Source organism: Anser anser (assembly GCF_964211835.1).
Source record: "Anser anser genome assembly, chromosome: 4".
Classification (NCBI taxonomy): domain Eukaryota; kingdom Metazoa; phylum Chordata; class Aves; order Anseriformes; family Anatidae; genus Anser; species Anser anser.
In genome coordinates, this window is record NC_139724.1 from 62,859,609 (window position 1) to 62,882,913 (window position 23,305).

The 23,305-nt window shown below is 38.9% G+C and overlaps 1 protein-coding gene and 1 long non-coding RNA gene across 2 annotated transcripts in view; one reads left to right on the top strand and one right to left on the bottom strand.

Moving 5' to 3' along the window:
* Window positions 1-1,395: 1,395 nt before the first annotated feature.
* On the bottom strand, window positions 1,396-5,253 carry LOC310899418. Its single transcript, XR_014584269.1, has 2 exons — window positions 3,369-5,253; window positions 1,396-3,029 (listed from the first exon to the last, which is right to left on the bottom strand). It is a non-coding gene; the product is annotated as an uncharacterized lncRNA (long non-coding RNA).
* Window positions 5,254-5,909: 656 nt separating this feature from the next.
* The window catches only part of TAPT1 (transmembrane anterior posterior transformation 1), a 39,999-nt gene continuing 22,603 nt past the window's right edge, over window positions 5,910-23,305 (top strand). Inside the window, exons 1-3 of the mRNA XM_083835771.1 lie at window positions 5,910-6,223; window positions 10,674-10,804; window positions 13,459-13,577. Of these exons, the coding sequence (XP_083691897.1) occupies window positions 5,911-6,223; window positions 10,674-10,804; window positions 13,459-13,577 (563 nt within the window). The 5' untranslated portion in view covers window position 5,910. The remainder of the gene's footprint in view (window positions 6,224-10,673; window positions 10,805-13,458; window positions 13,578-23,305) is intronic.

A 23,305-nucleotide genomic window follows, 5' to 3' on the forward strand; every position in this document is an offset into this window, starting at 1 on the left:
TATATTATGGTACATGCTTTTTCATGTGCAACCAGAATTACAAAATGGGTCATGATTTTCAGAAATAGGAATCTAAACAAGCAGCCTCAGAACCTCTTAACTGATTCAGATGGACCTCCAGGAGGTTGAACATTTTTGAAGAACACAGTTCCTAAAATCAGGAAGGCACTTACCCTTATGTTTGAATCTAACACATTTGAATTCTCTTCTGAGTAGAGATGTTTCCCAGAAGTGAGAGACTTAAGATCCTATCTAGAGATCTCACATTCTAATTTTAGGCACAAGGCTTATATATATGTATATGTCTGCATACCTTTTCAGAATAGATGTGTTCCTTCTGGGCTGAGATTTTCAGCTTATTAAAATCAATAGCACTGTTTACAGCAACTCTGATCGCTAATGATTCTTGTAACAGAAGTTTCCATCTCCATTTGGGTTTGGCTTGACTGAAATCTCATACTGTGAATTCAGGCACAAAACCCAGACAACTTTCAATTTTGGATTTCACCTCTGCTTCCTGGATCTGAAAATTCTGAAGAAATGGTAGACTGAAATTTTTTAGAGGTAACTTATGACATCAGGGAAAAATAAAACCAAACAAAACACAACAACAATAAAAAATACTGCCTGTCTGATACTGAGAATTTCACTGTCAGGTACAGGAACCTTACGTTTCGGGGGCTGAAACTAATGCTCTTTTCTTCCCATTTTGTGAATTTTGGAGCTCTCATAACCCTTCCTTACATTTGCATGTTCTTTCCCACTTTACTCCCACCTAGTCCCCTCACACCTTATCTCTGGTTTAGCTCTGCTGAGGCAGTAGCTAAGGATGGAGTCAAAGGCAGCCTCACTTTTATTTTATAAGGTTTAAAAACACCTTGTCATATATGGAGTCATCTTTAAATGTTATGCAGTATAGCTACAAATATGTAACAAGAAATAAAGTGAGAAGAGATGTTTCCTCCAACACTTCGGGATGAAGATTGTGACAAAGGAACTTGGAATCTAAGATTCAGGAATCTCGCTGATAATCTGCTTTCAAGGGTGTAAACCTTGAGGGGAAATGTCCCATAAGTCATGCAGTTCAGTCATGGTGGAGTTGAAAAGATCATTCGCTTCTTTTCTTACGTAACAAGTGTCAGAGGATCAGGTATCTGCACTGCAACGGAGGCAGCAGTTTGAGTTGTGTGGTTTTGCTCAAGACACAAACTTGAAGAAATCTGTACACCAAGAAATGGAGATCAGACCATGGGCAGGAAAATACTGGCACTGAGAGTCAAAGAAAGGTATTGCCTTGATGAAAACACTTACAGGGAAAGAGCTCTAGAAATATCAAACTAGTGAGCTCATAGAAGTCTGAACAACAAGAACGACAAAACAAAAACAAACAAACAAGAATATTATGAATTTTATTTTTGAAACAATGCAACCATGTTTTCAAAAATCTGTAATACAGAACTAATTTTCAGTACCTCTGCCCTTCACTCTTTGAAGTTGTGAACTATGGTCTCAGGACAAGATGCCACATAGAAATATCTCAAAAGAACGATTTCTTCTAAAAATTTCAAAGGTGGTAGGTATGGAAAATTATGCTGTTATTGAAAAGTACCATTGATTCTCGCTATGGAGCAGCTCTTGTGCTATATAATAGAGTATCCAAAGCAAGCAAATAATGGAAATATACCAGTGAGAAGTCAAACCTGACTTTCAGGTATTGTAGTATTGCATAACATGATTTGTACTTGCATTATTCAAGGACGTGCTGATGTTGAGTAATGTCCTTACCTTACCTAAGAGTCAACCTAATCTTTAGTGAGACTACAACTCAGGAAAAAATATGGTCAGCTCTAGCAATGTAAATTTTATATTGAGATAAGAAAATAAGCAAGTGAAATACATATGGTGCTAGACAGTCTCTACACAGCGATTTCTTACACAGATTATTTTTCATATAAGAAGATTATCCCATACAAAAATTCTTGTACTGCTTAGAGGTTGAACATAAAATGGAGGAAAGAGTCTTTGCATGATTTTTCTCCTGTGGGCGTAAACAGATATTTTTAACTTCAGCTACCAAACAGAACTGACTGAGACAGAATTAGATTATACTTCCAACCAATACTTTTGTACCTTGCAAATATATGACAGCTGCGATTTAGAAAGATTCAGAACCAAGTTTGTTAATATCAGTTGTTGCTAAGAGATGCATTGCCTTTAGTAGAAGAATGAATATGCACCCACATACTAAGGGATCTATGAACTAAAAGTCATAAACACAGTATAAAATATATTGTTTATGTTACAAGAAAGTCTGAAAATATTTTATTGTTGAAAAAAATCATCATTATTGCACTTTGAGTTCATCATGAGTTTTGTTGACTTGCCTCCTCACAGAAGGTGTACCCAGTGATGACATTTTTGAAAATGACGAATGATTGAAAATCACATTTAAGGCTAAAACTCAATATAATGCTTACAGCACACTCAAGAAATGAAACCATTAAAATACACAATTTTAGTATCTAAGCTTTTTTGAATGATATTGCAAAGTCAAGTTCAAGTCTCAGTCACAAAAAGCTTACAATGAAAGATAGATACCAGATGTTTTTATATACAGTTATAAGTTTCGTTACCATCATCATTTTAACACCTGCTTATTCTTTACTGCTAACTGATGTGTTCTCCAGTTTCACTTACCTCTGTCTGGGTTAGCACACTGAGTTTCCATATTTCTCTCAATAATTCTTTCACATCTCTTAACCTATAATTTACATCTTTTATTACTTACCATTTTGTGGACAGCTGTTGATGTTTGTATTGCTCTGTAAAATAAGCACTTATTGAATCACTTTTTAGCACATTTCATTGATTAACTATCTGTGTTAATTGGGGATATGTAAGTTGGTAGGGGTAAATGACATAGATGCCAAGGTCTGGAGATACATCACAGTTCTGCCAGCAAAAAGCACTGCAAAGAAGGGCTATGCATCATCTGAGTCTCCTTCTTCTTTATAATCCTTTGTTGGGTTCTGTGGGGGGAAAAGAAAATATCCATGAGAAGTTTTATACCATATAAAAATGCTCATTAGACTATCTCCACTAGGAGCCATAGTTGCAGCAATGAGTATTCAGGGACTAAAGCATAACTGACCTGGACACGGTATAAAAGTTTTAAAACTTGAAAGTGTAAAAAGAAACCTCCTGATATCAAATGAGCAAAATTTCCTCCATGATGATTATGTACAAGATACATTATAGGTAGATAATCATTACTGTAGGATACCTATGGGCAACCTAAGGTAAAAAAATAAAATAAAAAGTAATAATAAATGAAGTGACCTTCACAAAGCCCCAAAGATCTTACGTACTTATTTTTCTAATAAAATTCAAGTAGATTTTTATTCCCAGCCTGCATTCACTCCACGACTACCCAAATGTTTTTCACTGCTATATGAATGAAGCTGCATTTTTCTCGTTGGAGTCGTTATTTTGAAACCATTCTCCCTGCTAAATGTCTCTCAGAAAACAGCGAAACTCCGTCTGTGGGAATACATACAGGATAGTGTCTTGTTCCAGGAAAATCGCTTCAGGAAAAAAAAAAAAAAAAAAAAGGTGAATAGTTATGAAACTGCAAAGTGGATTCTGACCCTTTGCAGAGTCACATGCAGAGTATGAGTAGCATGTCTCATAGCAGATAAGCTATGAAAAGCAACAAAATACTGCGTCTCATGCCCAAACAGCAGATGGCCCCAGATAATTCCCAACAGCAGATATCGTAATGAGCCACTACTTCCTAAATCAACACTGCTAAAAATTTTTCGCTAAACAACTTTTCCCCTCTGCATTTGTCAGTTCAAAGACTCAAATACCTTGGGGCCGGATTTTGCTGCAGTTGCATTTACCGTCTTGAAGTGGCCAACTTGCTAAAATACCACATATAATAGTTGAAACACACACATCTCTGCACATGTAAAAGAGCACTTCAAAATTGTGACAGGTTACAAAAGGAATGTAAGGCTCAGGAAAAACATATGCAGGGACTCTGTGGGTAGTAATTTGAGAATATCTGCTCATATGCTTTTGAGGTGTCAAAAATACAAGTGAATTCTTGGCTTAAAATTTCTGCAGTCGTACTATTATTGTGCCTTCAGCTGAACTACTTTGAATGAAAAACTGGAATATTTTGTAAACTAATCGAGGTTATCTTGGGTTAACCCAAGATGCAAAAAAAAATGTATGTGCTGTCACAACCAGTGCAAGGCAATTCATTTGATAGCTTCTCAGTGGGCCCGAAGGAAGACACAGCTGGTTGTTAGAGGATGCTTGATGCTGCAAATGCCTTCATTTGGATAAGATTGATAACGAGGTTGTGACAATTTGTTGTCCTTAAAGATCGTGCAATGCATCTTACAGATAGATATAGCTATTGCACACAGCTGGGAGGAGAGAAGCAGTCTCTCAGGGTGTCATGTAACTTTGCATGGACTGCAGCAGCTTTCCTGCTAAGAGGAATTTTTCAAATATTTTTTAGGGACTTCTGCTCCACATCCTATTTTTCAATTGCTTTTTACACCCACAGAGAAAAGAAGGGAGAAGACAAAACTGTTGATGTATTGTAACTATCATTGTTAGTTCTCTGTTTGATGTTATTATACATTTTAAAAAGCTCTCCGTGGCCTGAAAACATCAGGACCTTCATTAATCCTACATGATTTTAGGCATCTAGAACCATTAATGGCAGTGGAAATGGGCACTTTCAGACCATCCAAGGCCTGAAATGCTCTTTGAGACAACTCTTTGTTCAATTAACTTAGAGGTAGAGTTTTAGAAGAAAACTACGCACACTGTTGTCTTCCAAAGAAAGAATAAAGCACTCCTTGTTTACCCAGGATAAGTGGCTAAATATTAAGCTGAACGAATCTGGCCTCCGAACGCATGATAAGAACACGAGAAGTGAATGTGAAGGAGATCTTGTACTTGAAATTCAGGCCAGGTATTTTGTCCTTGTGCCCATGTGAATTCCTTCTTCAAACAAGTATTCTGCCTTTACCTTGAGCAACCTACTTCTTATATTCATGTTTACTCCTCTATACATTCTAAGCGCTTTGAAACAGGAACAATTATATTTCATTAATAACCCCGCTAAGACCACTGCAACTAACCAATGACATTTTCAGCCTCGGCACTTCCCAAATTGCAAGAGTTTATGCCGCCTTGAGGGCTGGTTTGGGGGCCGGTTGGGTGTGTTGGTGTTTGTGGTCCCACGGAGCATGGCACAGGTGGTCCAGGACCCGGTGGGCTGCCGTGAGCCCTGGGCACACCAGACGACCGCAGCAGCACCATCCTTCACACAGGCTGGCTCACAGACGGCGTCTCCTTCCGGAGGCCTCCTGCACAAAGTGCCGCACAAACACGGACAGCAGGCCGCTGACCTGAAGTGCGAGGTCAGGTCCAACAAGCACATTGAAGTCCTGTTGGCTTTACAGTTAATAATTCACCTCTCACTTTCCTTTTCCAATCACGGCCTTATTTGTGCAGTGCGGCGTAGATTAATAACCTTAAAGCTGCTTTGCACTACTGCCCCTGAGCCCGCGCGACCTTTCCACGCGCGCCCTTTGCACCAACAAGAAGACACGCAAGACCCCTTCCCTCACACAACCATCTTTATTCCCACCCCACGATATAAACAGGACCCGAATACGCCCCGAGGGCCCCAGCTGGGCGGGGGGAGGCTCGGAGAGGAGGGGGAGGCTCGCAGCGGAGGCATCGCCGGGCTGCCGGCGCGCAAGCGGTTAACGGCGGCGGGGCCGCACAAGATGGCGCCGCGCCGGCTTCGCCCCCGTCCCCGCCCCGCGCTCGGCTCTGTAGCGGCGGCCGGGCCGGGCCGCGCGGCGCCGCCGTCGCACGGTGATGAGTCAGCGGCAGGGGCGCGGCGCGGCGCGGGGCTCGGGGGCGGCCAGCGCGGAGCGGGCGGCGAACATGGCCGGCGTTGCCGACGCCGCCGCGCCGGGGAGCGGCGGGGAAGGGCGGCGCGGCGGCGCCCCGGAGGAGCAGCAGCAGCAGCCGCCGCAGCAGCCGCAGCCCCAGCAGCAGGAGGGCTGCCGCGGGGAGCCCAAGACTCTGTGGGGGAGCAGCGAGCCGCAGGCGGCCCCGCAGCAGCGGACGGAGACGCTGGGCTTCTACGAGAGCGACCGGGGCAGGAAGAAGAAGAGGGGGCTCTCGGGTGAGGAGCGGCGGCGGGGAGGGAGGCGGCGGCCCGAGGGGCTGCGGGGAGCGGGGAGGACCCCGGCGGGGCTGTCCCGGCTCCTCTCAGCCCGGCTGAGGGACCGGGTCAGCCTCAGCGGGTGCCCGAGGCGGGGCTGAGGGCGCTGCCGCCGCCGCCGCCTTCGCGAACTTGGGCGAGAGACTTCAAAAAGTGCGCCGGGGTGCGGGGAGCGGCGTTGTTGGCGGCTCCGTGAGGAGAGGAGGGAAAGGAAGGGCAGGGAACGGGGCTCGGCTGGCGGCTGAGGCCCTTCTGCCCCCTTTGCTTTGCTCTCAGCCGCCCAGCTCGGCCCCATCGGTGAAGCGAAGCTCCTACACTCGCCCCGTCCACCCTCATCTCTTCACGCGAGCGTGTTCAAAAAGGGCGATGAGAGCACTGAAGTTTAACCTAGCGCGTTAACCGATCGGTGTCAGGACGCTTTTTTAAGTTATAAGGGTGTCTGTAACGGGAAAGCTTCGCGCTGATGTTAAAAATGGGGTTGTTAAACCTGCAGCCTGCTGAGGACTGGCTCCGGAGAGCCACAGGGGCAGAGCAGTTCTGTGTCCTCAGCTCCGCTCCTCGGGTCTGGGGCACACAACTTGGCTTTCTTCCTGAGGCACGAAACACGCTTCATCGTTAAACATTGCTTGTTAGGTACACGTAATTATCAACATAATAGTCTTTTCCTCTACTACTGAAAGTAGCTGTGTTATTAGAGCCTTGAAATCCTATGCGGAGTGTTAGAAGAGTTTCTCACTGACTGTGTTTTCCTACCTAATGATTTCACAGGGAAAAATAATAAGAGAAAGTAGATTGACAGTAACGGCCTTTACACAGTTTTATTTACATTTATACTTGAACTGATTATTTTAGGTATCCATCAAGTAACTTCTGAAATTTAGCCCAGCCTCGTTCATAAAAAGTAAAAATTGTCATCTAAATGACATGGTTGACATCTACACCATAGATAAATGACATCTAAATGACATGGCCAAGTTGATTTGATGTTGCTAAACGTCCAACCAACTATTTTAGCACCTTATACTTAATAGAGTGGTTAGCTGGAAATGTGAAGAGTGCTCAAGAAGTGTTGAGATTTCCAAGCTGTCTGCCTCACCGTTGGCTGGAACGTGACACCACAGGTCATATCAAATAGAAAAGAGGAAAAAATAGTGATCGGAAATTAGCTTAAATCATATAGCAACGACTGAATGGTTTCCTTCTAAGCTTGACAGGTGTTATGTCTGTTTCTGGTGTATTATGTCATAGTATCATTGATCGCGCTGTTTTGGTGGTGAAACTGCTGCAGTTCCCATAGTTGTAAGGAGCTGGCTTGGTTACAGTACTGTGACTTGGTTTGTGGTGGGGAAAATACGGTCAAGATGGGCAGTGATGTTCCTGAAAGACAGCTGAACAGAACTTTTTTTAAAGCAAACAAATCGGTATGCAGGGGGGAAAAATACTAATAATCTTCCAGCAATTGATCTTAATTTAAAAAAAATATTTAAAAGTCATTGGTGTACTCTGATTCTTCGAGAAAACATTACAGGAACAGGTTTTTGATATAACAACTAAAACTTCTAATTCATCATTGCTGGTAGCATTATGCTTTATAGTACACAGAAGCAGATTTTCTTTCAAGATGGTACAGTAGGGCAAGTACTGTACAGAGGAGTTGTCTGGAGGGGAAGGAAATAACTAGACCAAAAATATAGGTATTGTGCTACTTTTGCCTGGAACTGTTAGCACTAAGGATTAATGTTCTGATTGTTTCTCAACAGAAAATTTGTGAGGCGCGGTGGATTGTACATTTGCACAAGTTTTCCTCCCTGTTTCTGGTTAATGGTTATCCCTTGTGTCGCTATGCATTGAAGTATAACTTTGGTAAATCATTATCTTTTTATCTTGAAAAAATAACTGTGGCCTTTTACGTTTTGAAGATGCTTGTGCTTTTCTGTACCGACGTGGGGAGATGAATGAGAATACTTAAAGCATTTAGACTATGCCATCTGAACAATTTAAACTTAGGCCAAAACTTTTTGACTGCAGAGGAGGGAAATTTAAATAAATTAGAAGTAGGAATTAACGCATTTTCTTCAATTTAACAGAAAATGATGCTTTCATAGCAGAATTAAGCCCCTTTTCAGGTGATTTATTGCTCTGTCCTGCCTTGGTGTCTCATCCTGTTCTGCTGGCAGGGTTTTTCCTACAGGGCCAGCACCGATCTGCTCCGTGGCTCTGTGGGCACAGAAGTAGGGTGATGCTGGGTGCTAGGAAGTGCTCGGAAAGGAGGTGGCTGGGCGACTGTGTGCTTCAGCACATCCCGTTGCTGGAGAGGGTGTTTTACGTGCACAGTCTGGAGCTTCTCTATTGATCAGCTTCAGTTGCGAGGAGTGTCTGGGGTGTGGAAGTTCAGTGAGGTGGAGGGAACTTAAAATGATTTGTTTTTTAACGACGAAGCCAATGAACCAGTTCATGTGAGGTAATGGGAAGTGGGAACAGACAGCTCAGCTGTTACTCCACGGTGGTTGCCCGTATGTCAATATTTATTTTGCAGGAAACTTGTGTTGGTTTTGAGATGCATTACCTTTAGGTTAGTGAAGGTTGGTTATCTGTGGTGTCAGAAAATGTAGCTGGGAAGTTACCAGAGTAGTTAGTTTGGATGTTCATACCTAAGCTTATCTTTTGTTGTTTTTTTTTGTTTGTTTTGTTTTTCCCAATTCTTTCTTGAGTTTCAAATGATGATGTTACGGAGGAGGACTTCAGAAAACAAGTTTGGCTGAGATCTGAACAATGATTTAGTAGTATGAACTTCTGCCGTTATTTCACTAGCATGAACTTTGTTTGAAGCTTTAAATGTCAATATTAGTTTTTTTCCACTCATTAAACTACATGTTTGTTTATTTTTAAAACAAATACCTTTAGGGGTTACAGTAGCTGTAGCCTGCTAGAAGCAGATCAGTTACATAAATTATTGCAAACACCATCCAAACAAGTCCTTACAGGGTTTGGTTCACGTAGTTGAAAGCAAATAATGATTGAAATGATCTATTAACAATACCTATTTATGTTAATATACAACTGCAAACTTCAAGATGCTTGTAATCCCGACAAGTTCTGATCATGTGTCCGCCACCCAAGGCAGTGGAGGTTACCACCCAAGGCAAGCGCACACCCCTGCCTCTTCTGTGACTTTTAAACTTCTTATCAAGCTGATTGCTTCTTTGCCTTAAAACTCTTGGTAATTTCTTGACTACCGTTCCATCCAGCTGACGGTTGTTATCATCTTCGATGCGATCACTTTGGAGTGAACTGTTCACACGTGCTGTCCCTGCTTGTGTCCCTGTCTTAACAGCTGTTGTTATCGCGGCTGTTTTAAGGCTGTGCTGTGCAACCTCTTCTCTTCACCCGCCTCGCCACGGATGGGGGCACTGTACTGTGCAAGGCCCCCCACAGTGGTCACCGAAACTCACTGAAGTCTCAATCTGCTGCTGGCGAGCATGGTCTTGTCCCACGATAAAGTCACTGCTGCTTCTCACCTGTCTAGATGGGTGATATCTGTATTTTGGACGTTGTGTGAACACTGAGAGTGTCTGGTTTTGAATGCCAGTAATAACCAGAAATTTTGAACATGAGTGTAGTCTCCTGTCACTTGTGAAGTGTTACAGATGGGAAGTGCCGATCTGAGAACTTGTCAGTGAGTGTTGTAAGCTCAACTTCCTCGTGCTGCTGATAGCCTGAGCTTTCATAATTGTTATTTATTTACTGTTGAAAGGCTATTCTGTCTTTTTTTAAAGCCATATGGCTTGATTAAAAACTTAGGTCAGGCTTCAGCTTATTTACCTACAGCTGTTAAAAAGCAGAAGACCTATACACACCTGATTGCATTTCAGTCTTGAAGGGCTTTTGATCTGATTAGCAAATGATCAGGACACCTTTACTGTTTGTGCACTGAATCACCTGCGATCACTTACCTGTGAATGCTGTGATCTTACAGAAGGTGTTTTTTAAAATAAAGAGCAAGCTGCTAGTGTTGCTGAGAAAGAAAATAACTATAAAAGTCTAAAATTAAGCTCTAATTTAGTAGGGCTCTCAGTATAAGAGTTAGATCCATTAGATACACTGCGTTCAGCATAGCTTTTTTAGTAACCTTTTGGAGAAGCAGGATGTCTGATGAAAACGATTGGCTGGGGAGAGTAGTTTATTTTGCTTGTTGGGAAGCGATCAGAAAATGGGAGGGAGTAGGACTCAGTTCTCATACAGCTCCTTCCGTACCAAGTTATTTGATGTTCTAGTTGCTATTAGCGGAAACCTGTTGTGTTAGATGTGACGGAACTGGAGCACGTAGCAAGTAACAAAAGCATAGGAGCCTTCTCACTCTGTGGAGTTAATGTCTGAAGTGTCTTCTGCTTTTGTATGTTTCCAAATGTAGATCTTTCATTACTGAGGTTCATCAGTGCTGAGCTAACAAGAGGCTACTTCCTTGAACACAATGAAGCAAAATACACAGAGCGGAGAGAGAGAGTATACACGTGCATGCGGATACCAAAAGAACTGGAGAAGGTGAAGTATTCTTTAAGATTTCTTTTAATTTCAAGATGAAATCTGCTACGTGAAGGTATTTAAAGGAATCTTTATTTTTCAAACACTTTCACTCAAAAAAAAAAAAATCTGCACTGATTAATTTTCAGTATTTTCAGCTAATGGCCACTTGATGTTATTAGCAGAGACTGACATAATTAGCTTGGAAGTCCAGGTGGTGATGTATTCAAAAATGTCACTGATCTTCAAGGAATAGTCGATCAAAGGAAAACCTTTGTTTTAAAGAATTTTCCAGTCTAAAAGTATGGTGATAGATTTCACTTCCATAGCCTTCTGTTTTGCTTCTGGCCACTGCTTACCACACCTTCCTTTCCTTCTCCCTCTACCCCAGTGTTGTGGTTCTTCCTGATTGATGCATTTCCGCCACCTCCGTTGTGGTAGCTTAAATATAATTCAGTGGGCCAATTGCAGTGCTCTGATGTAGAAGGGAATTTTGTTCTGGTGTAACCGTTTTGGAACCCTGCAGGACAGGGTGTCAAAGTTAGGAGGCAGCAGGAATGTACTCAGGGATGAAGAGTAAGGCGAATTGGTAATAACGTTGTGCAGGTTGCAGTGTTACCATAACCTTAAGAGTTAAGATTGTTAAATTTCTCAAAACCTCTAAGTTTTGAGAAATATGGTAAGCCTAAACCAATTTAACACTACCTTATCTTGAAAGAAGATTCTTGCTCCCACTTCGGTCTCCCACCTTATACACACTACTTGTTTTGCATGAGCTCGTTGGACCATTCTGAAATGTAAATCAGCTCATAATGTGGCAGGGAATGCTTCAGGTTTCTTGCTTGTTTTGTTCTCTGCTAGGGTATTGTGCTGAATTGCTCAGCCAATATTCTCACAAATCCAGAGTCTTTGAGGACAGAGGGGTAGCTGAATAGCTTGGAGTAGAGTAGAAAGTTTACATACAGAGAAGTGGAGAAGGGAGGGAGAGCAGGATTCCTTTTTGTCAGAGCCCCGCTTCCGCCTTCAGTGTCATGCAATTAATCCTCGGTCACAATGAGACCTAGCTTTACAGAAGTAAATATTCATCTCTGTTTTAATTATGTAGACTATTATGTGCAGTTTCCAAGCCACAGAAATTATTCTGAAGGATCATCACCATAGGTTTCCAATAAAAGTTAGAGCATTTAAGAACATACAAGACTGTTGGCCTCTGCTTAAATGGGGTTGATGGTGTAAGTGCTCAAATTACTGTTTGGTTTTTTTTTTTTCACGGTAAATCAGATTTCAGTCTCTGTTTTGAGTATCAAAGAAAGAATATGAAACTAAGGAATAAGCAGATGGATCTGAGAGGTAATAGATATCTTTTTACAGAGAGATTATGAAATAAATGTTCTTTGCCCAGGTTTAGTCCAGGCTAACTTTCATTCTAACTGTATCAAATTGAATAATACTCACTGAAAAAAAAATGAAAAAGCATGCTGATGAGCACCTAGAAAGCAAACTAAATAGCATGCAGACCGTCACCTATTGTAGGAATTGTTTGACTGTGTTTCAAAAGTCTGCTTCATTCAAATGACACGTCAGAGTAGGAAAGGAAGGGAAGAATTGTCTTAATGACTTGTATTGTTTACTACCTAATGGTTTACTTAAAAGAGTACGAATGTAAATCATAATCAGCTAGGATAAGAATAAACTGGAATAAAATTTATCTTCTGATATTAGGTAGGTACTTGATGTTCTTTAACCTGCTATTATTATATATAACGTTTGAGTTTATTTTGCAAAATAGATTTTATTGATGAATGAAAAAAAGGAAATGCATACTATTATTTTAACGTCAACGTTAGGAGTTAATATGCCTAGCTAGGTACATGCCTAACTTTTCTTGAAATAGAGTTAGGGAAATCAGCAAGTGCCTAGAGTCTCATTCAGATAAATCTTAGATCCATTCAGAAAGCACATAAAGAAGGAACATCATCTGGGGAGAGATGGGTATATAACAGCTTTCTAATTGCAGAATTTAGGTCTAGTGTAATTATGATAGAGTTGCTTGGCTTTTGGCTATAGTGAAATGGCTTTAGCTGTTCTTATAAGTTAAGGAGGAAGCATTTAAACTGAGGGTGAGTATGTAAATTGGCCTCTTCATATTTTACATTCCTCTTTGTACGAAAGAAAAGTGCATATTTTCTGAAGGAGAACTACCATAGCTGTAATTAGGTGTGCAATAGAAAGCTGACTAGGTAGTGTTTGTTTTTTTTTTGGGGGGGTGGGGCGAAGACACACAAAAAAGAACAAACACATGCAGAAAATGGCTTTGCACGTGTGCACACAACTCTACAGTTCTTTTTCCCCCTAAAGTTAAAACATTAATTTCTGTAACTTTAGAGGAAAGTCACTATGGGAAAATGAGCTGCAGTAATTAAGTGCAATTCATCTGTTAAATAAGGTCCGAGTTCAGTGAATTGGGGAAGTCTGTAAAATTCTTTGCTGTTTGGGCCTCATGGGGCAGAATTTTTGCTGAGTAGTCTAAGTGCATAGTTTTTTTATAAATTCATCTTACTCATCTTATTAGGTTAATTAAAGTAACATGTAAATGTATTTTTCATAAAACAGTATAATTCTTTGTTTGTAACTCTGTATAAACTACTAACACCTGTTTTATTTTTATAATTTAGTTGATGTTTTTTGGAATCTTTTTGTGCCTGGATGCTTTTCTGTATATATTCACCCTGCTTCCTTTGAGAGTTTTTCTGGCAATGTTCCGGTTCATCACTTTGCCTTGCTATGGATTACGGTAAGTTGATTGAAGAGGAAGGAGTTTATAGACTTAAATAATGTTTTCTGTTTATCTGTGTGCTTAACTTTATGGCCTTTGATTTACTAATGACTTCTTCCACTGTGAAGTAGAAGTTTTGCTCTAACCTAGCCAAAGCAACAGTGTTTACGGGGTACTGTTAAGCTTTGCCACCAGTCACTGTCTCGAATGTTGTTTCCTTCAGATGGCAGATTGCCCCTGAATGTGCCTGAGGGGTGTTGTTAGCAGAGACGTAACCTTATCCTGGGTCGTTCCATTCATTTAACTAACATCTATTTGAACAGTGTTCTGGGATTTGTTAGTCTTGAGTTAATGACTCAGCCTTTGTATTTTGACAGACTCTTTGATATTGAAACCAAAAATTAATTTTTACAACAAATGAATTCTCCTGATTTCCCCAATAACATTTTCCCAAGGGGTCCCTGTATAAAATGGATTTTTTGTATTCTTTAAAAGAATCTTGGAGAGTAAGTGGGATGGGACTAGATAGAATAACCTTAAGAAATTTAACAGTCTTAACCCCTTGACGTTTTTTTTGCTTAGATCAGTACTGAGGAAGTTACTAATTCATAGTATTTTTTTACCAAAAAAATGGGACGATTAATTTCCTTGATTAAAAATTGATATTTTAAAGTAAACTTGGTGACATAATCCTAAGTGTAACCTAAAAGGATAGGAGTCTTTATATGGATGTTTTAATTTTTCCTTGAATAAATAAGGACTTCGGGGTTTTCATTCTTCATTTCTCCAAATTTGATTTAAAAAGTTGATTAATGGTTGCTGATTATTTTTTTTGTTAATCAAACCACTTGCATTTACATTATTAGTAGTCTTTTATATGTGAAGTGCTTTTCAATGCATAGTTCAGGATGTGTCTTCAGATTAGAGAAAATGCATGTCTAGTTGCATTAAAAAAATACTATTTTAAAGTATTGTCCTGAGTTGAAACTTTTGTACTTGGGTGCTGCTTAAAATAGACACCAGGTGGCAGTCTGTCATACTGAATTTTGCTGTTAATTTTGAGCTGAATTGCATATTTTCAAAATGTCAAGAGTTTTCCTAGCTGTGTACAGAACCATATGGCAGCTATTCAATTTTAACATGATGACAAGTCAAATTATGTGCCGACTTGTAAGTATCTGTATGGATGCTATTGCTAAAATATTAAAATTCAGGTGAAGGTAATGGATTTTAGCATACTATGTGGATTTTCTAGCTACTTTTTTCAATTTACAAAGTGTTCTTCCTTGTTTATAAACTCAGCTTTGTTTTTGACAAATGAATTTTCTGCTCTTTAGAAATAGCGATTAAAATTTGAAAGACCAGTTGCTGCCTTGGACTATTATGCAATTTACTGAAGAAAGTGGTGTTCAAAAGACCACACGCGCATACCTGCAATGTTAGGACTTAGTCTGCTTGTCTGATGATAGTGTGAACGGCAGAGTAGAATCCAGTTTAATCTGTTCAACTTGAATATGTTAACTTTAAAGCGTTATCAGGTAAGATTCAGTAAAACTAAGATCATCTTGAATCAAGAAGGTTGTGTTTTGGTAGGAATTCCTCAAACAATTTCTCGTGTCAGTTTCTTCAAAAGTTTACGGAATTTCTTTCCTTTGGATTTCAATTACCTCTTCACTACCGGAGGCTTTGTCTAAGTCATTAATGTTCTAAAGCTGGTGGATTTTTATTGAAAAGTTGACAGCTCGTGTTTATAGTATGTAATGAAGCTTTTTCAGATATAATGACTCTCATTTCTGAATACTCAGTCTGCACTTTGCTTTTTATTTGTGTGTTTCCTTGTTTTTCTTCCTAGTTATGCTGATTTGTTAAGGTAAAAAAATAAGATTGGGGCTTTTCTAGCTCAGGAAATACATTTTTGTGTTTAAATAGAGGTCAGTAGGTAAAATGCATCTATAATTCCACAAGGTACTTACAAAGCGGGTGGCTAGTTATCTTTTAACTCATGCTTCCTCACAAATGTCAAGTAAGTGCTGAGAGGTGTGATTAGGTGTTTTTTGAACCTGCCACATCATATTCCATTCTGTGTAGCAAATAAAAGTGCTCCTCCCTTCATCTTGACTTCTTTCTCAACATCTAAGTGACATGATTGAGCAGCAAGTGTTCTGTTGACCTTCCACTTTACTCTTCATTTCTATTTCCTCATAACTTCTTTGCTCTCTATTCATTGTAGAACAAGGTTGTTATCCTTTATTTCTTCCAAACAATGAAAACACGTTCTATGTAAAATGGGTTAATTCCTGCCTATAATATTGTGCGCAGTGTTTACTTAAATGTAGGGAGAGTGCGCTGTCACCTCGTCCACATTTTAATATTCCATCTAAGAAAGTTAAGAGAACACAGTAATGTATCTCAAAGTTTTTCTTTTTCTGCCTAGACAGTGTAAGTTGCTTCAGTTTGACTGCTAAATCATCATTCCTCATCACTGGATCTTTCATTTTGAGTCAGTATAGTTCTGTGTATTTGTCAGAGCTGTATTGGTATTAACATAGCTATTTTAGAGACTCAAAAACCTACTGACAACTTCAGTGAGAAGAATCCAAGATTCTGTCCTGAAGTAAACTATAAGCTGCAGGTTAAATTGTTGCAGTCAAACTGGCAGTGGCTGAATCATCAGATTGTGGTGGCTTTGGCAGGTGAAACTTCATTACTGCTCTACTCTATAAGTGTGCTCTTTAAAAAATTAATACTTCACAAAATTAAATTACATTAGCAGTCTTCAGAAATAACAAAAATAAAAAATTTCAACAGCTCTTTGTGTTTCCTTCCAAGTAGTGGAAAGAAGTTTCCTAAAATCTGCTCTTTGAGCCTTACAAACTAATCTCATTTTATTGAAATATATGACCACTTAAAAGCACATGCTTTGGAGCAAAGGGGGGGGAAGAGAGAGAGAAGTGGACCTGGTAGAGCTCTTTTCAGACTTAGTCCTTGATAATAGGTTCCTAAAACTAGCTGTACCCATGGTTGAAAGGTACAGTTTTCTTTTACAAATAAGACTTTTTTTAAAAACCTCAGGTTCTGAGCAGATTAATATCTGCTTGTTTTGAATCACACTTATAAAGCTAACTTTTGGTGTGTTTTTTTAAATACATTGCACACTAGTAAAAGCTCTTGTGGGAAAATCGCTATGATACAAAGGCTAAATTTGTATGTTAGTGAAACTCTGATAAGACTCCCAATAAAATTATACTTAAAGACATTTTACATCTTGTCTGTAAAATAAGTAAGGATTTTTGCTGTGGAAAGTGAGATTTCCTGTAAATTTAGCTTTCTCAAGAAAACATGGTGTATATGACTCCTCCTACATGAGGAACAATTGGGAAGACCTTTACATTTCTTCCATGTTGAAATAGCGATATAGATTATAAGTACATGTTCTGTGTTTTCTTTTACGATGTTGCCTTCTCCCTGAAATAAGTGAGTTTAGGTTTTGTCAGCAATAACATCATTAACTTTAGTTGTATTATATGTGCCTTTTAAATTTCCCACTGCCCTCCTGTAAAGTGATATATGTACACTTTTCAGTAGGAAATAAATGAAAAAATTACTTCAAGAAATAAATAGTAGGAAGAAAGCATCTCAGAGAAAAAAAATACACTGGGATTCTCGTTATGGAACTTTGTTCATAAATACATTTGAACCTCAGTTGCACACTTAGTCTCAAACTTATTTTTTTGGCCATTGTGACTTTCTACCAACCAAAAAGGGCAGGTACACTCAGTATTTTCTGTAGTAATCTCTCGGAAAGTACTCCTTTCTCCTTTCCATAACAGTGCATAGTGTAGCAACATTACAACCTTCTCTTTCTTTCTTTCTTGTAAATCAGACCGAAGGGAAGAGCACTTTCACTTCCTTTATAGGATGGAATGTGGTGTCACAGGGATTCCTCCTTGGTGAGTAAATCCTGATTTTCTTTTTCCTTCTATGCTATCGGCCAAACTCATCATCATGTAATCAGTAAAAAGACTGATTACAAACGAATAGGATAGCTAAGTTAACATACTTCAAAGGAGAAGCCAATACTTAATACGCAGTACTTGAAACTGATTCAGTGCTGTTTATGGTAGGTATACTTTTGAATACGACTTCACTTCCCTGTGGAAATGGGTAGTGATCTTAATAGGTTTAAAACACTGTTTATACAGAGCGTCTGTGTACCACTTCAGCCCAATTTACAATAGGGTGTCTTGGAAACAAAACATAGCCCCTGCTGTACTTTATTTATAGTGCCTTAAGCATTTTATGTTTATTCTAAGTAACAGTTCAGTCAAGTTCATGGCTATATTTTATGTGTATTACAAGCTGGTTTTCTTGTAATACTTAAGTTTTGCAGGGAGTTCTTAAAGTTCATTGGCAGGTATTTTAGTATTAGATTTTGAATTGATTATCTGTAGAATAAAATGCAGTATTTTTTCTTATGCTTATTTACTGACTTCATTTACAGTTGATTCTGTTACTAAAAAGAAACACTTAATGAAGGATAATTTTAGTTGTCACTTATTTGAAACCTCATTTTTTTTTATTTGAGACAGCTCTCATCGGGGCCTAACAGAAAGGTTGGTTTTGTTTCATTCTTAGCATGGTTCTGTGCTGTGTTGTGTGCATGTAGAGGCTTTTTACTGTTTGAGAAATGAAATGCCATTTAGCTTGGCCAGCTTAGCTCTCTGTATACAAGTCTTCAATTGAGACACTTTTATCAGCACTAAGTCTGTATATGTCAGCAATTTTATGACAGTGAAGTTCTGCATACTGTATCTTTATTTTTAATTTCAAAGTAAGTATTGGACTTGAACAAAATAGCTTTTTTTCTGGAGCCAAGCTTAATTCCAAACTTGAGCATAGTTGTAAGAAAGTATTTTCAGAAATACACTTCTCATTTTGAAAAAAATTAAGAGTGTAGCTATATGTGTAAGTATGCCCTTCAGACAAACTAGGTTTTCTTTCCCTGGCATCTTCATTTAGTTTGCCAACAGGGAAGCGTCATCACTTTATGCGTCAATCTGTACATTTTTGTTTATGTTCATATAAGGTTAGACACTTTAAAATACTGCAGTTCGTTATTGAAGGATGCATTTAAGGATTAAGACTTTGATAAAGACTAAATATCTGTGCAAAACAAAATTATACAGTTCACTTTTCATACAAGTATCTATGTTGTAAAAAGGGAGAAACAAGGTATCTAAGTATAACTGCTTATTTAGATCACTGTTCTGATAATGGAAGAATTTTACCAATTGATACATACCTTAGAGGTTGTCCAACTTTGAAAAACAGTATTTGAATAAAAGAATTAGGTAAGATTTGCCCTAAAATTCTTGCTTGAATTTGTAACCTCAGAGCTAAAACCCTTCTTCGGCGCATTATTAGCTAAATGAACCTATTCAAATGAAAAGTTTTTTTTGAGTAGTGTGAAGTACAATAACATTTCTAGAAATAAATGTTATTTTAATTTCATAAATACACATATATGTATGTGATTAAGTTCCATGATTTTAAGATTTAAATATTCATCTAAAGCATTATTGCAGTTGTAGTGTAATTACATCATTAAATTCCTGCATGTGTGACATCAGTACTCTGAATTTTATCCATGATAACTCTGAAGAAGTAATTGTTTAGAGTTACCTGAATTACTAAGATGATGGTATCCTAAAGGAACCAATTAAAAATGTAGTAGTCATTCTGCTGGACATCTTTAAACTGTAAACATTGAACAAGAAAAATGTACTGAATTTGTGTTGGTTTAAAAAAAAATTATCTAAAAGGTGACAGGTAAACCACATGCTAGTGAAGAACTGGGGAGCACAAGTGGGCACGAAAGACAAAAGTAAATAAGTGATATGGCAGTATATGGCAGTCTGTGCAGAGTTGCATTTAAAATAATATATGCAGAGTGCCTATACATCACATGCTGCAGTAATCGTGGACTCATACAAGTGTACTTCTCTACAGGTTACTGTGCAGACATACAGAGACATGACATGGTGATGAAGCTGTAGACAACTGTAATGAGATTTTTAGTCTGTTTGTTCTTACTCTGTAGAAAAAACCAACTTATTGTTTTTCTTGTTTGTGTTCCAGCCAGTTTATATGCAATAAGCAAGGCTTATCACAGCACTTAACACCTGATCTTCGTGGTTCTGGAAGTCTGTTACTTAAGCAAAATTGTGTATTAGTAGTTGTGATTTTTAACATATTAAAGTGATATCAGTAAACTGGTTTATTTTGATAATGCTGTACTTATTGCTAAGTAGTTTTAGCTGTACAGCTGTTGGAGGGAGCAAAAAGGGCTTGTTAGGGTAGATACCCCTGAAAGCCTTGAGCTATTTTTTTTCTTTAATAACCTAAAAAAAATAACAATACTGTGAAATCAAACATTCTGTTCAGCTGAAACAGTCAAAAACACTACACATCAGTAACTCTCCATAGCATCGCAACAGTCACTTACGTTATGAAAGACTGATTGAACCTTACTTTTTCCAACCAGTAGCTGTAGACAGAACTCTTACTAGTGAATGAAACGTGGATCACATCTTCAGGGTTGTTGTGGTCTAACCCGGCCGGCAGCTAAACACCACACAGCCGTTCGCTCACCCTCCCCCCTCCCTCTCTGGGATGGGGGAGAGAAACGGGAAAGTGAAGCCTGTGAGTTGAGATAAAGACAGTTTATTAAGACAGGAAAATAATAATAGTGATAATGGTAATAGTATTAACAATAATAATGTGTAAGAAAACAAGTGATGCACAATGCAATTGCTCACCACCCGCTGACCGATGCCCAGCCTATCCCCGAGCAGCCGGCCCCCCCACCCCGGCCAGCCACCCCTATATATTGTTTAGCATGACGTCAGATGGTATGGAATACCCCTTTGGCCAGTTTGGGTCAGCTGTCCTGGGTCTGTCCCCTCCCAGCTCCTGCTGCACCCCCAGCCTGCTCGCTGGCAGGACAGAGCAAGAAGCCGAAAAGTCCTTGGCCTGGTGTAAACACTGCTCTGCAACAATTAAAACATCAGCATGTTATCAGCGCTCTTCTCATCCTAATCCAAAACATAGCACCCTACCAGCTACTATGAGCTACTTAACTCTGTCCTAACTGGAACCAGGACAAGGGTATAGTATCAAACAGGCACACTTTGCAAGTGGACTAGTCAAGTAGTTGTTATGGAAAAGACTTCACTGTTTTTCTATAACAGAACAGTTTAAATAGGAGGGATGGAAATTGTACTCTTTTCGTGATCTATAGGTTGGCTGTTTGGAGAGGAGTTTGAAGGCTGAAAGGATGTAGTTTTGGTTTTCTCAGTGAAAATAATGTATTGAATCTGGATTTTTCTTGTCTCAGGAATGTGCTTTAACCAGTAAGGTACTGTATAAAAGCAAATGTGAGAAGACATCACCATCACCTCTTTTAGACAGGTTTTGAAAGAAAGGATACAGGCATCTGTCTGAAGAGTAGGATTTGGGCTGTGAAACTTGGAGGGTTTCAAGTAGTTAAGTAGTAACAAGTTACTAGTCAAGTAACTAGTTCCTTAAACTTTCTCATCTAAGAAAATTGCTTATGACAAAGTTTTCCACACCAAATTTTTCCTTCACTGGGTTTTATGTATATCGTGAAATAAGCTTGAATAAGCTTGAAATGTCACAAATTCTTAAAAATGAAACATTTAAATTTTATTTGTTCCTAAACTGTATAAAAAAAATTGAGTGTTTAAATTTCATAGTAGTCTAATTTGATAGTATTTTAATTATGTAAGATGGCAAAGTAATGCATCCTAAACATTTATAAGGGAGGCTGCTTGTTCAGATGACATCATTTTCTAAACAGGAAGAACTTGAGTTCATGCTTTCTAAATGTGCTTTGGCACACAGTTGACAAAGTCATCATAACAGGCCAGTTCTCTGAATTCCTGGCTCATTGCTGATGGCAGTCAGTGCACTGTACAGGTTTTACCATGGTTTCACTCTCAGCTGTCACAAACACAGTGTGATAAGCACTGAGCTTATCCTTTTCCTTTTGTTAGTTGACTGGGCTGGAACCAAAACCTGCCGTGGTGTTAAGAGGGAGATGTAGTAGGAAGGCTCGCATGTCACTTCCTAATCAGCATTAGTAACAAGCATGTTTATCCCCTTAAGCATGCATTTGTATAATTATATTATTTGGAAGCATAATTGTTTGTTTCAGTGGAGATTTTTTTTTAATTACGAGGCATAAAATGTTAACTGTAACCCATATGCTGAAGAATTTGAACATTTTGTTAAGTACTTGCTGTGAAACAATAATGTCCCTGCATGCGTGTGTTTTTCTTTGTTCTATTAATTTGCTAATTAGTGTTACGGTGGAGGAAAGTTTGTCTGTAGATTCTTTGTGAAGGAATGCTTGGATTTTTCAGTTTGGATTCATGTAGATTGAAGCATCAGCTCATGTTTAAACAGATCAGTGTATTCAGCAGTAGTAACAGAAAAGCAATTCAAGGTTTTATGCAGCAAATAATGGAAAGAATGGATAAGCCTTATGCTTTACTATACAGGGACTGGGGCGTCTGAAGAAGTTTAATATAAAAATTCGCTTCCTTGGCAGTCAAGTCTGTACAGCTAAACATGAGGACTCGAAGCTTAGCATAATGAAACTGCTTGTGAAAATCTGAAAAGAGTATCTTGAAGAGCATGACTTACAGTAAAAAGTTAGAAGTGATAATGGAATAGCAGCAGAAAAGAAATGGGTGAAAAGACAGACATCTTGCATCTTGTTAAAGCACTTCTGAAGGATGCTGCAAATGCACTGAATCTGCGTATTTACTGGCTTATGACATGTGAAAATTATAATTTACAATATATTCACCTGTGTAATTAGCCAAATTGTGAAACAGTTCTCACATAACATTATTTCTGGAATCCACTAAGATGGTGAGAGGAACTACGTGTTGGACTACAGGCTCTCATGATATCTTTGCAGAGCAAAGTTCACTAAAGCAGTGAATGGCCGTAATTCACACCTGCGGTGTCAGTGTATGCCTGGGATACCTATTGCTGTAGAAAGATTGTTGCTTGCTGTTCAGTAAACAGACCGATTAAATATAAAACAGGATAGTTGTCATGCTCTTCTTTATTCATTGTTTTCCTTTTCTTGTTCATGAGGAAAAAAAAACCAAAAAACAAAAACCACAATCACCAATAACTAATTTTCATGTGAAATCTTTGTATTCTGTTACCTATCATGCACAACTGTAAAATTGCAAATGCTTTCAATGAGTTGAGCTGTTTGAACTTCTGTCTCTATTCAGTATTTTCTAGAGTTAAGCACGCACTCAGTATTGTCTAGTTTTCTAGCATTTCAAAAGTAGGGAACAACACCATGAAAGCATCAGAACTGTACTGTGTGTATCTTGTTCATTTCTGGACATTGGTGACTTATAGTTAGTATTGCCCAGGGTTATGATGACTCTTCAGTTTTTGAGATTCTGTAGTACTCATGATGACGAATATAGCATTACAAATTTGTATGTGATACTAATCAAGAGGTCTGATTGCTGAGTGTTCAAGATTGTTCTGAAATTATTTTCCAGTATTAGCACCGAGTATGAACGTAGTTACTGAGTTATTGGAGACACTAAGTGGAAACATTGAGGAAAATAAATGCAGAAAATGCTGTATGTAACGGATGGGCTAAGACTTCTTATGATAGGCATGAAATC